This window comes from Mastomys coucha, unplaced genomic scaffold, assembly GCF_008632895.1.
Source record: "Mastomys coucha isolate ucsf_1 unplaced genomic scaffold, UCSF_Mcou_1 pScaffold23, whole genome shotgun sequence".
Lineage (NCBI taxonomy): Eukaryota > Metazoa > Chordata > Mammalia > Rodentia > Muridae > Mastomys > Mastomys coucha.
Window position 1 is genome coordinate 15954570 of NW_022196906.1, and position 13484 is coordinate 15968053.

Here is a 13484-nt window from a genome sequence, read left to right on the forward strand (position 1 = left end):
AAAAAAAAAAAAAGAAAAGAAAAAAGAAAGAAAGGAAGAAAAGAAAAAGAAAAACAACAACAAAATCTCCCAGTGAGGGCCTGGGAGTATGTCTCAGCCTCCTGAATGCTGGTTATGTGTGCCATGACACACCTGGCTCCCCAGGACAGTTCTCTTCATGAGTGTTTCTCTATCATAATGGATACCAACACTGTTTTACTTTCCTGGTGAGACTGGCTTTATGCAGACACTGTGGTGAGTCTGGCCCGAGCTGCTCACCCTGAGGCTGATCCCCCACCCCAAGCTGGGTTTTCTGAACCCCCACCCCACCCCCACCCCATGATCAAGTGTCTGGCCCATGAAACCCCATCTTCCCCAGCCCTCTAACCGGCAAAGCCATGCAGCCGTGGCAGTGTGTCCCTTGCAAGGGAGAGCAGGGGCAGGTACAGCTCAGCCACTTTGGCCTTCACAGTAGCTTCTGTGTAGCGGGAGTCAACATCATGGCTACACAGCAGGCTGTGAACAGCGCTAATGGCCTTCTTGTGCAAAAGGGATGCCCTGTGGAGTGACAGGGTGTTCAGCATGGTGCAGACATGGCTCCTGGCCCATGCCACTGTCCCTAGGCAATACCCAGGCCCCATGTTCACCCCTCAGCTTCTGGATCCAGGGCTAAGGCCAGCTCTGTCAGCAGGAGTCCGGATAGGAAATGCTGCTGCCTGAATGGCCCGCTCAGCTCGAACATGCTGGTCACCTTTGGGTCAGGGGCCTGGCTGGAGAAGGTGGAGCTCTGCAGAATGGATGCCCAGGTCAAGGGTCAGAGGTGAAAGGTCACCACCATGGCTACCATGGAAATAACTGAAGTTAGTTAGCATTAAGAGCTGGAGATGGCTGGGCGGTGGTGGCGCACACCTTTAATCCCAGCACTTGGGAGGCAGAGGCAGGCGGATTTCTGAGTTTGAGGCCAGCCTGGTCTACAGAGTGAGTTCCAGGACAGCCAGGGCTACACAGAGAAACCCTGTCTCGAAAATAAAAAAAAAAAAAAAAAAAAAAAAAAAAAAAAAAAAAAAAAAAAAAAAAAGAGCTGGAGATGGCTGGTTGGGATGGGAGAGACATAGATCTGAAATCTGAGTATTTCCCATTTTTCTCTCCTAAAAGTGCCTCAGAAGGGGCCGGCAAGAGGGCTCAGCCCGGAAAGGCTCTCTCCATCCAGATTAGTTGCCTGAATTTAAGCCCCAGGGCACACATGGAGGATGGAGAGAATCAAACACTGAAAGTTGTTCCCTGACTGCCACACCATTGCACAGAACACATGCTCCTCCCATGAAATAAATACAAGTGTAAATTAAAAATATCTCATAACAAAGTGTCATCACAATATTATTCTGCTCACTTATTGTGTGCTGACAATGTCAGTGCGATAGTACTGTCGGTGGGCATAGAGAGATGACAGGGCTCAGCAGCTGAGAGCACTGGTTGCTCTTCCAGAGGACCTGGGTTCATTTCCCAAGTATCCACATGGTGGTTACAACCATCTGTAACACCAGTTCGAGGAGATCCAGTGCCCTCTCTGGCCTCTACTGGTACCAGGCATACATGTGATACAAGTCATACACATAAAATAAAAATTAATAAATCCTCAAAGGTCAGAGGTGAGAGGTTAGGGTAACCCATCCATCAACTAGGAGGAGGTGGCGTCAGAACTCAAGGGGATGAGAAGCAGCAGATTGAGTGCAAGTCCAGGAACTGCATTTGGGGACCAGAAGGGGTCATTGTTCCTAGGGAATCTCTGAGAAATCACACGTGAAGACTCAGAGATGAAAAGTCAAAGGTCAAGGGTCGGCCAGGGTAGCAGCCCAGAAGGAAGAGAACAGAGGTGGAGATAACAGGTTGAAGGTGTGTCACTTTAGGTGAAAGGAAGAGGGCTGGGGGGAGGCCCACCTACCTGGGAGGTAGTGGAGGACACTGAGGGGGAAGGGGAGGCTGGGGGCGACAGGGGGCAACAGGGGAGGTTAAGGGTCACGTAGTGCTCGTGGCTACACAGGATGCGGGTGAAGTCCATTCGTAGTGTGAGCAGTGCAGCTGGGTTGGGGGCGGACTGGAGCCGAGTGGCCACCTGCAAGGGATGCCATGACCTGGTGACATTGGCATCACCATGCCCACACACTCCACGGATCCCATAACACGTCACCCGCCACACACACCCCCACCACGCACACGTACCTGCTTGTAGTGAGCGCGTACCAGGCTGAAGATGTAGCCTCGGTCTGCTATGGACAGGAGGTCACTGAGGAAGAACGCCAGGCTAGCGTTGAGGCGTTCAGCTAGCTCCACATCCTGGGGACACGGGGACATGTCAGTCCACATGCACAACGGCCAGCCTGGCTCACCAAGGCCTCCTGTGGATGACTTCCTTATGCCCTGGCTCTGTGACCCAGGTCCTCTTCCCCGACTTCATCCTCTCCCTGACAACCCGCTCACAAGACTTCATTTCACAGTCTCACTGTGTAGCCTTAGCTGTCCTAGAACTCACTGTGTAAAGCTGGGTGTTTCAAACTCAGAGATCTACCTGACTGCCTCCCCAGGGCTAGGATCAAAGGCCTGCGCCACTATGCCACACCCAGCCCCACGGTACATTTTCTTTTCTTCTCCCACCCACAGCTGAGTAACTCACCCTCTACATTCCAGCCTTCAAAGCTCAAGGGAATGTATTTCCCAGGCTCCCTGACAGCTGAGAGCTAGGTGACCATATTCTGACCAGTGAAATTAGAGAGGAGGTGAAAAGCCCTCTTTCGTTGTTTGAAACCCCTGGTGATCTGGGCCAAACTCTGGAAGCCCCACAGCCTACCCGTGTGCAGAGAAACACTTTGGTTCTTAAATGCCTATCATGTCTTCCAGCAAATTCATGTGCTCGACTAGTAGTCATCAATCCTTTAATGAGCATCTACTGAGCACCTACTGTGTGTCAAAGCTGTGAAGAAAACACATTGTCCTGGCTACTTGTCTAAGAGTCTTTAGGAGAGACAAGTGATAAGCTAACATTACATAGATAGCCCAGGCTATCCTCAGACTTGTGATTGTCTGGTCTCAATCTTCCAAATGCAGGGATCACAGGTGTGCACCACACCTGGATAGAGTCCAAATGCAGGGATCACAGGTGTGCACCCCCACACCTGGCTGGAGCCCAGGTGTAGGGATCACAGGTGTGCACCCCCACACCTGGCTAGAGCCCAAGTACAGGCATCACAGGTGTGCACCCCCACACCTTGCTGGGGTCCAAGTGTAGTGATCACAGGTGCCCAGAGTATGGAGTCAAACATAGTTGGTGCTCATTACATGCCAAAGGAATGAGTTAAAGTGCACTGCCCATCACCAGTGACACTAATGTCAGTGCTTGGAACTATTCCAAGGACACCAATATTGGGACCTCTGGACCAGCCGGGAGGCTGATGGGATTGTGTGACTTGGACAGGATTTTCCAAATCTGAAATGTTCCTACCAAATCTCCAAGTGACATTTCTTTTTAAAGAAATTTTTTAAAGAGTTGCTGGCAGTGGTGGCGAATGCCTTTAATCTCAACACTCAGGAGGCAGGGGTCGGGGTGGAGACAGAGGCAGGTGGAAGGAGGCCAGCCTGGTCTATAGAGCAAACTCCAGGACAGCCAGGGCTACACAGAGGAACCCTGTGGTAGTGGGCAATCAGGTACTTGCTGCTCTTCCAGAGGATCTGGGTTTGATTCTCAGCACCTACACGGTAACTCACAACTATCTGTAACTCTATCTCCAGGGGACCTGAGGCCTTCTGACCTTCAAGGGAACACTGCACGTGGTGCTCAAGCCAAACACCCATTCACATAAAAATATATATTACTTAGAAGAAGAAGAAGAGGGGGAAGAGGAGGGGGAGGAGGAGGAGGAGGAGGAGGAGGAGGAGGAGGAGGAGGAAGGAGAGGAGGAGGAGGAAGAAGAGGAAGAGGAAGAGGGAGAGGAGGAGGAGGAGGAAGGAGAGGAGGAGGAAGAGGAAGAGGAGGAGGAGGAGGAAGAGGAAGAGGAAGAGGAGGAGACGGAGGCCAGGCAGTGGTGGCACATGCCTTTAATCCCAGCATTTGGGAGACAGAAGCAGGCGGATTTCTGAGTTCGAGGCCAGCCTGGTCTACAGAGCAAGACAGTCAGGGTTACACAGACAGACCCTGTCTCAAAAGACAAAACAAAACAGGCAAGACAAAAAAAAAAAAAAAAGGAAGAAATGAGGAGAGCCATCTCTGCAGGGCCAGGGTTGGTCAGAGCAGCGCAATGGAGCCACACCTGCTGCTGGGCCAGCGACTGGGCCTAGAACACCAATGATCATCAGAGTCTCAGAAACACATCATCTACTCATTATGTTCCTGCTGTTTACTGGTACTCTGCTAAGGGCCAAGGATGTCCCACACCCTCCTGGTCCTTGCCAACTTTTATTCCTCCCTTGATTGTTCCATTTCAGCCACGCTCACTTGCTCTCTGTCCAGCTGTGAACCTGCCTCAGGACCTTTGTACTTGCCATTCCTCCTCTCTGCAACTCCCAGGCCTCACCCATTCCACCTTTCAGTTCTCTTTCTAAAACTGCTTTGTAGAGGCAAGAACTTCATCTGTTTCATTAATGGCTGTGTCTCTACATCCAGCCAGGGCTGTGTAAATCATAGGTGCTCAAGAAAGAGACCATGGGTGAACAGACCCACGTGGCACACTGCATCCTTGACCATGGCATTGGTCATGTTCCTCTAAGAGGCCCAGAGTCCCTCCTCACCTTATGGACTCGGGTAATGACTTCCAGGCCCACGGAAGCCACCAGGGCCGCGATGTCATCCAGGAAGCGCCCAGGGAAGCGCAGCTTGCGTGGAGTGTCCAGTCGCTGGCCCAGGAGCAGGTGTAGCTCCATGCTTTTTACCTGGGAGTGAGGCAAGCAGGCAGGGCTGTCACGTGGGTGGGTGCTTGAGGGCTGTGGGAGGGGCTTAAGATACACTGATGGGGCTTGAGGGAAACTGGGTGCTGACAGGGGAGGTTCTACAGGCACAGAAGGGGGGCATGGGTGGCTCTGAGCTAAGTAGTTGTAGCTGAAGGGTGATCTGGATTTGACAGAAAGGGCAGAACTTTAGCATCGAGAACGGTGGGCTTAAGGGGTCCTGACCCCACCGGGTGCAGCCTGAGGGCTGTGGGCAGGGCTTGAGAAAGGGACAAGAGGTAGTCTTGATGTAGTCTGGGTGGGGGAGCAGCGGTGGGAGGGACGTGAGCAGGTGGAGCCATGGGGGAGCCTGAGGACCCAGAGGTTGGTGGGTGTGTGAGGAGGCCAAGGCCCACCTCTTGTTTTGAGACAGGTCTCACTGAGGTTGGCTGGTCAGCAAGTACCAGGGTCCTCGGCCCCTCCTCTCCAGGGCTAGGATTACAGGCCTGCCCTTTCCTTTTTACCTGTGTGCTGAAGACCTAACTGACATCTTCGAGTGTGTGTGGCAACCACTTCACTGACTGAACCTGCTCCCCAGCCCTGGGGGGTTGGGAGGGATAAATTTGAGAAATTCTGGGCTCTGTCTTGGAGGACTATGGGGGATGGGCCGGTGGAGACAGAGCCAACAGGCACTGGGGAACAGGCCATAAAGGCACACTTGAAGGGATGTGGGGGCTCTGCAAGCCTGGCCTCTCAGTGCTTGGTTTCTCTTGGAGGAGGGAGGCCCCCATCTCTGGGTTGAGGAGTCCTCTAGAAAGGGGAGTTCACTGTCATGGTACCCTCCTTCTCTCCTCACAGAAGAGCCTAAAGGCCATTTCTTAGGGTTTCCAACTGCAGTTCCAAGGTACTTTTTCTCAAGGGTCTCCCGGGATGGGGGAAGTCCTCACCATGAGCTGGAAGAAGAACCAGGCATGCTGCAGGACCAGCTCACGAACAGCACTGCCGCTCACCACCCATTGCAGAGCCAGCTCCTCGTGCAGCAGCTGTAGGCAGGGCCAGGGTCACCGGGAGCCACGAGCCACCCCACCCCACCCACACACCCCTTAGGAAGGCATCACTTGGGGGATGCAGCCCTGAAGCCTGGTTGGGGGTCAGAGCAGCAGGAGGCCATGCAGGATGGGATGAGGGTGGATCCAGTCCCTGCTGGGCTTTGGATGTGGGGAGGAGCACTGGACCCCTTGCCCATGGGGCACTGGAGTAGACATCAGATCAGCCACCCTACTGTCCCCTCTACCTTCTGCACAGTGTGTCTCGGCTGAGGGGCTGGCAGGGCCAAGGAGGAGGCCTCGAGGTAAGAGGAGGCCCTGCTAGAGCTGCGGTCGATGGCCTAGGGCAGGATGGGATGGAGAGCATGGAATGGAGGAGTGAGTTAGTGATGCAGATGGACACAGAGGAGGAGCATGGATGGAGGAAGGATTGGTCCACATGGGCATGGGACAGAGCGATGGGTCTGGATCAGCATGAACACAGGAGGAAGCTGTTATGGTTTGAATACATCTCCAGAAACCTCATTCATGGATTAGAGATTTAGTGGTTTTTTGTTTTTTTTTTTTGAGACAGAGTGTCATGTAGCCCAGGCTGGCCACTTTGATGGCATTTGGTGGTGGGGCCTTAGTAGGAGACTAGCATTAGGTTAGGTATGAGGGTGGGACTTCAGTGGTACTATCAATGGCTTTACAAGAAGAGGAAGAGAAAGGCAAACAAAGTGGACGTGTAATCCTCTGAGGACACTCCTAGTCAAGGGAGATCTTCTCTCACAATAAAGCAAAGAAAGGAGAGGAAGGAAGGAAGAGAGGGGGGCAGAGGAAGAGGGAGGAAAAAGTGGGGAGGGGAAGAAGAGGGGCCCAAGTGAACTAACTGCCTGTCACCATGGGTCATCCTTCACCACATAATACAGCAAGAAAGGCCTGTGTCGGGGGCTTCCCTTACCCTCCAGAGCCATGAATTAATTACTTTTTTCTTTTTCTTTTTCTTTTTTAAAAGAGAGATTTTTTTTTTTTTTTTTTTTGGTTTTTCGAGACAGGGTTTCTCTGTATTGCCCTGGCTGTCCTGGAACTCACTCTGTAGACCAGGCTGGCCTTGAACTCAGAAATCCGCCTGCCTCTGCCTCCCAAGTGCTGGGATTAAAGGTGTGTGCCACCACCGCCCGGCTTAAAAGAGAGATTTTTTAAAAAGGTTTATTTATTATTATATGTAAGTATACTGTAGCTGTCTTCAGATACCCCAGAAGAGAGCATCAGATCTCATTACGGATGGTTGTGAGCCACCATGTGGTGGCTGGAATTTGAACTCAGGACCTTTGGAAGAGCAGTCAGTGCTCTTAACTGCTGAGCCATCTCTCCAGCCCTAAATAGTTATTTTTTTTATAGCCCATCTGGCAATGAGGGCAGATGGTAAGAGACTCGGGTGTCTGTGAAGGTATGTGTGGATGGGCAGAGAACACTGGGGCTGAGGGAGGACATGGGGGGCATAGATGAGCTACAGAAGCTGTTGAAATCAGATGTGTTGAGAAAAGAGGGACCTGGACCTGGTGGGGTCCACCCGTCACCTTGGTGCTCAGGAGGCCGAGGCAAGAAGACTGTGACTTCCAGGCCACCATGGGCTACACAGCAAGACTTTGTCTCAAAGTACAACAACCAAACAAAACAAACAATGAAAGCAAAGGCCAGGTGGAGAGCACTTGCCTTCCCATGTGCGAGGCCCTGGGCTTCCTTTGGCGGGGGGGCGCAGAAAAGGGGGTGCAGGTGGGAGAGATGGAGTCAAGACTAACAATGAAGATGGTGATTGTGTGGGATGAGTGCAGAGGGCACAGCCGAGTGGGGGTGGGATTGGTTGTGGCCAAAAGTCAGGGCACCACTGCAGACAGAGAAGGCATGGCGAGCGGAGCATAGATGAGCTCAAGAGTTAATCAGAGGGCTGGACCACAGGTGGAGTGTGTGAGCATGAAGGAGGCACACATGGAAGGGAGGGAAGACAGCGAAGATGGTATGTGCTAAGCACCCTGGACAACAGGCCTGGCCTCCTGCTCCAGCCTTGCTCGGCCTCACAGGCCCTTAGCATCTCTCTCTGTGAAATGGATACAGGGGTGGCCCAAGCTTCACATCCCTTGCCTGGCTTCCCTGGCCAGGAGAGACTCGATGGTGACGCTGTCTTAGCCACTGGCACTCCAGGCTCCAGAGCCCAGGACACACTGGCTACTCAGCATGTCTGAGCCTGGCCACATGCTACAAAGACCACTTCCTGCCAAGGACACCACTGTGCTTCTACCTTGTCACCTCCTCTTGGCTGTCCAAGTCCTGACTGACACTTCGGGGAAACTGAGGGCAACCCTGATTAAAAATGCTAGGGGTTGGAGCTGGAGCCATGGCTCAGCAGTTAAGAGCACTGGCTGCTCTTGCAGAGGACCTGGGTTCAGTTCCTACCATCTATATGGTGGCTTAAACTGTCTTGTAACTCCAGTTCCAAGGGATCTAACGCTCTCTTCTGACTTTAGAGGGCACCAGAAGAGTGTGGCATAGATATACACGCAGGTAAAACACCTGTACACATAAAATAAATCTCATATAAAGACTTAAATGCAGGGGGTGGGCTGGGCCTGGGTCTGAGCTGGTAGAGCACCTGCCTAGCTTCCTCAAAGTCCTGGGTCCCATCGCCAGCCCAGTATGGACCAACCACAAAGGCTAAGCATGTGATTTACCACTGAACTGCATTCCTATCATTTTTCTTTTATAGCCGAGGATGACTTTGAACTACTGATCATCCTGCCTCCATCTCCAAAGGCTAAGTTTACAGGCATGTACCCCCCATGCTTGCTTTATGTGGTGCTAGGGAGGGAACCCAGGGCTGTGTGCATGCTAGGCCAGTGCTCCACTGCCGAGCCCCAGCTCCAGCCTGCTGACGGCAACTCTGACAGCACTTTCGAGCCTGCTCACTTGTTTGATGGGCGTCTATCTCAGGGATGTGTACTACAGCTCAGGAATCATTCTTCCTAAGGAGACCCCACTAAGAACCTACTCTATGCCCAGGCTTGGTGCGCTACCTAGCTTCATCTTAGAAACTGACAGATTCAGAGGCAGCCAATCACCTGGGGCACAGGGCAAGGCCTAAACCAAGGGGGGTTGGAGCCCAAGCCCACTGCAGGCAAAGTCCCTCCCCCTACCAGGTTCCTGGAAAGGGGCAAAGTTAGGGAACCCCCTGAATGTAAACAGATGGGGAGCTACAGGGGTCTAGGGCTGCGTGCCACCTTCTAAGTGTTCTGTATGTCAAGGGGATGGTTAGAAGTCCCCTCAAACAGAGATGGGTTAGAGTGGAGAAGAGCCATGCAGGGCAGTGAAGTTATAGGTGGGTAGATTTATATCCATTTATATACCACCCCAGTCTTTTGTCTGTCGGGGCTAGGGTCTATGTTTGCTTCTCCACTGTTTTTTGTTTGTTTGTTACAACAGGGCCTCACTTGTGAAGCTCTGGATGGTCTCCAACTCACCATGTAGACCAGGCTTGCCTTAAATTCAGGACTCTGCCTGCCTCTGTCTCCCAAGTGCTGGGATTAAAGGTGTGTGCTTTGCTTCTTAGCCTTAATTTTACTTCTTGGTGGTGCTGGGGATAGAACCCAGAACCTCATGCCTGCTGTGGGAGAACTCTGCCACTGAGCCCCACTCCCAAGCACATAGTGGCCTATGTGGTAGCCTAAGGCTGGCCACAGATACCTACAACACAGACCTCCACAGCCCCAGACAGTCATGTGGGGTCCTTGCTGTCCCTCAGGCAGCCCCCAGGGATTAGTTCACTGCAGCCAAGAGGGTGGGAAGAACGCATGCAAAGGCGGTGACACACGTGTCGAGGCGGGTAGTGAGAGCACCTGTCTGGGATCAGCCCCACAGTATGGGGGCACCCGCCGCAGCACAGCCTTGCTGCCTCCTGGAGCATAAGCAGAATTCACCCAGGAGTGTGAGCGATCGACACCCTGGAGATACAGAGAGAAGGGATAATGTCCTGGGCCAAGCACAGGGAAGGAGGTATAGAAGACCAAGTGTGGACACTGCCCCAAAGCACATATGTGCCCTGCACATACCTGGGCAAGTGTGGCATGCTTATGTTGTATGTAACTGCCTGGACTGCACATGCCTTTAAACTCATGTAGATTTGTGCATGGAGAGCATGTATGTATGTATTCATATATGTATGTGCATGAGGCCTGTCCGTATGCACTTCTTTGTGCATGGGGTAGGCACATATATGTGTGTGCATGGCGCATATATGTATATGCAGTATGAACATACATCAATGTATATGTACATATAAGCTACACGTGTACGTGCATCTGTGTACATCTGTGCAAGGGACATGTACACACACCTCCATATTGGTGTGCACGGGGCCCCATGTGTACATGCACACCTGCTGAACCATGTACATTATACTCTGTTGCCCTATCCCGCCAATCTCCAGTCAACCAAACAGTGCAGAACACCCGACCAGCCTGGGAGTGCAGGTGGGATGCCCACCACCTTCTTCGGAGCAGTGATTTCTGGGTGGTCCTTCCTCCATCCGCACTGAGCCTGCAGCCAGGCCTGGGGGGCTGGGGCTTGCCCTACCTTGCTGGCTAGGATGCGGGACACCTCATCGTCCACAGAGCCAGGGACCACGGCTAGGTCAGGGTTGCTGCTGCTGATGCTCTTAGACCGTGCCAGGTAGAGGCTGGCGGGGCGGCCGGAGCCTCGGGCCAGTGTGGCAGCCTGCACGGTTGCTGGAGGGGCCTCTGTGGAGAGAGGGAACCCGTTAGCTCAACACCTGTCGGTCCCTTCCCAAAGGGAAGCCCTGGTCGAAATCACTTTCATCCCCTGAGTTTCCAGGTTCTCCCTGTAAAATGGAGTGGAACATGGTTACTGCTTCACATGACTTGGGGCGGCCAGCACATGACTTGGGGCGGACAGAAGACACTCAAAAGGAGCCTGGGTTCCGTTCTCATGGCTGTCATCCACTATGTACAAACAGGAAAAAAGCTAACTTTCTTCTCTTCCATGCTGGGGATGGAACCAAGGTCCTGTGCTGGCTAAACACTCTAGCTACCAGGAGCTTCATCCCTGCTGCCCAAGTCCCCTTCTCTCCTGTCCCTTTCTGCCCCCACCCTCAACCTCCTCATTCTTTCTGGTGCTGGGATTTAAACCCAGTGCCTCAGGCATGCCACTGAGCCAACCACAATCTAGTGACTGCTCATTGTATAGGAGAGCTTTGAAGAGCACTGTCATACGTGGCTCTCTGTCCTCATGAGGTGAACGCCACCATCACCATGAGGTGAACACTGCTACCCACCCTTCGCAGACGCCATTCTTTACTACTCAGTGCTTTTCTCACATTTCCTGTGGCCCAGTGTTCTCCACCAACACTCACCGCCTGGCAAGCCGAGGTCACCGCCAGGGAGGTGAAAGGCGTAGTGGACATAGGCAGCCAGCAGTGGGCAGTGGCCACGGGAATCTTGGATGGCCTCCAGGTTCCGGTGCACAAGGCTGGCTACATGAGCCATAGCTTCAAAGGCCCCTCGACCCAGGTTCACTGTTGGACAGAACAAAGGTCAAGGTCTACGGCCCAAGGCCTCTCAGGTCCCCATTCATTTTCCAGAGGAGGGGAGGGAACGTAAGGGCTCACACATCTAGGATCTTAAAGGACCTGCACTGGGGTCACCGTCATGAGGGGAAACTGAGGCCCAAGAAACGATGAACCACGGGAAGAAACTGGTTTGGGGAAAGAGACTTCAGTGACTCACCCATCTGGCCACAAATGATCGGTGGCCGCACAACCAAGCGGACAAGCTTGTCTAACACGTGGTGGGAAAAGGCCACAAGGGGCTCTGGGCTGGCAAGGCGCAGGGCTGCCAGGCTGGCTCTCAACTCCTGCTCCATAGTTCCCTCGCTCAGCACCGTCTCCTTGAGCCGGAATGGAAAGATCCCTTCCTCTAGAACATGTACCAGGGTGAAGAACTTATCCAAGTGGGGGTCCTAAGTAGAGAGGAGGGCAGGAAGTGAGCAGTGAGCCGAGGGCAGAATGGAGTGTCCCCCTCCCTCCCCTAGTCGGCAGTCTGGGTCAGACAGGCTAAAGTCACATCCAGTGGCTGGAGGCCAGCCCTTTCCCAGCCAGCTGCAAGTAAGTCTTGCTCAATCCCAGGGTGAGCAGGAGAACGGGCCAGAGAGCCCGGGGTTCTCATCCCACCCTATACCTGGGGGTGCACGGATGACACAGCTGTGAGCTCCACACTGAATACACCCTTGTGACCGTCCACCCAGCGCATGCCCGGCAGCGCCACCTGTGGGAGGAAGAGGCGGGGTGGGCATGGGCTGACCGTCCCTCCCCCATGCATCAGGCCACCAGGCCAGGCGGTGGCTGAGGCACTAGCCATTGCGACACCATGGCCAGGAGATGAGCCCAGCCTGAGAGAGCAGGAGGGTGCCCTGTCCCTAAGTCCATTCCCAGTGGACGAAGGGAGAACCCTAGGGGTGGCATAGGGACCCACAGAAAGCGGGGGTGGGGTGGGGGGAGGGTATGTTCACGGAGTGAACATTGACTAGAAAAGGCAATGGTGTAGGAATACCATTCAAAGGGGAACCACAGGACTAGCTCATCAGCTGGTAGAAGGGAAGAGGGATAGTGCAGTCTTGTAATGGGGTGCATGAAGGGGAAATGGCAGCAGGAAGAGTCAGGTACGGTGGGACACAGCTGCCATGCCAACACTTGGGAGGCAGGCAAGGATCAGGAAGTCAAGGTCATCCTTGACTACACAGAATTCCAGGCCTGCCTGGGCTAGAAGGTCAGCTTATAGCTGAGTCTGAGCTGGTACCAGCATGGCAGGCAGCAAGGGCTGACTCCACAAAACCGTTCTCTGACTTTCACACATGAGGCACATGAGGCCCACCCCCAAAATAACAAAAAAAAAAAAATGAAAAACAAAAATAAGGCCGGGCAGTGGTGGCTCACGCCTTTAATCCCAGCACTTGGGAGGCAGAGGCAGGTGGATTTCTGAGTTTGAAGTCAGCCTGGTCTACAGAGTGAGTTCCAGGATAGCCAGGGCTACACAGAGAAAACCTGTCTCGGAAAACCAAAATAAATAAATAAATAAATAAATAAGGAACAGATGCCAAGGACCATGTCTGAAGGCAATAAGAGAGGAGAGGGACATTCGGAGTATAGAGAGACACAAGGGATGCAGTAGCCCACCCACAGAGACATCCTTGTTGGGGTGGCAGGAGGCACAGGGAACTGGCAAGTACCCACTGAGGCCAGCGAGGCTCTCAGCGGCATTGAAGGGAGGCAGGCAGGAGGCTGCTGAGGGCCAGAGGGCAATGAAGGCATCCGTTGTGGGTACAGGCACGTACATCCGGGGTCAGGACTGAATAGCTGGGTGGAGGTTGGTCCACGGACACGGGCAGGCAGAAGGGACCAGTCCTCAGGTGGCCATGTTGTAACAGAGGGATCCACTGGGAAGACAAGGGATAGATGAGGGTCAAGTGTGGCTGAAGACCTGGGGGCCGGGGGGGGGG

At 53.3% G+C, this 13484-nt stretch overlaps 1 protein-coding gene across 5 annotated transcripts in view; it reads right to left on the reverse strand.

Annotated features, from left to right (window-relative positions):
• The window catches only part of Dock6 (dedicator of cytokinesis 6), a 51989-nt gene that overhangs the window by 18809 nt on the left and 19696 nt on the right, over window positions 1–13484 (reverse strand). For 3 of the 5 annotated variants that reach the window (XM_031343566.1, XM_031343569.1, XM_031343570.1), the window contains 13 exons: window positions 13320–13421; window positions 12167–12253; window positions 11717–11948; window positions 11344–11505; window positions 10548–10711; window positions 9812–9916; window positions 6188–6280; window positions 5841–5936; window positions 4759–4899; window positions 2200–2313; window positions 1922–2092; window positions 627–766; window positions 368–537 (listed from right to left, as the gene is read on the reverse strand). In XM_031343566.1, coding sequence (XP_031199426.1) covers window positions 368–537; window positions 627–766; window positions 1922–2092; window positions 2200–2313; window positions 4759–4899; window positions 5841–5936; window positions 6188–6280; window positions 9812–9916; window positions 10548–10711; window positions 11344–11505; window positions 11717–11948; window positions 12167–12253; window positions 13320–13421 — 1777 coding nt within the window. The remainder of the gene's footprint in view (window positions 1–367; window positions 538–626; window positions 767–1921; window positions 2093–2199; window positions 2314–4758; window positions 4900–5840; window positions 5937–6187; window positions 6281–9811; window positions 9917–10547; window positions 10712–11343; window positions 11506–11716; window positions 11949–12166; window positions 12254–13319; window positions 13422–13484) is intronic. The other 2 variants (XM_031343568.1, XM_031343567.1) reach the window with 2 other exon arrangements.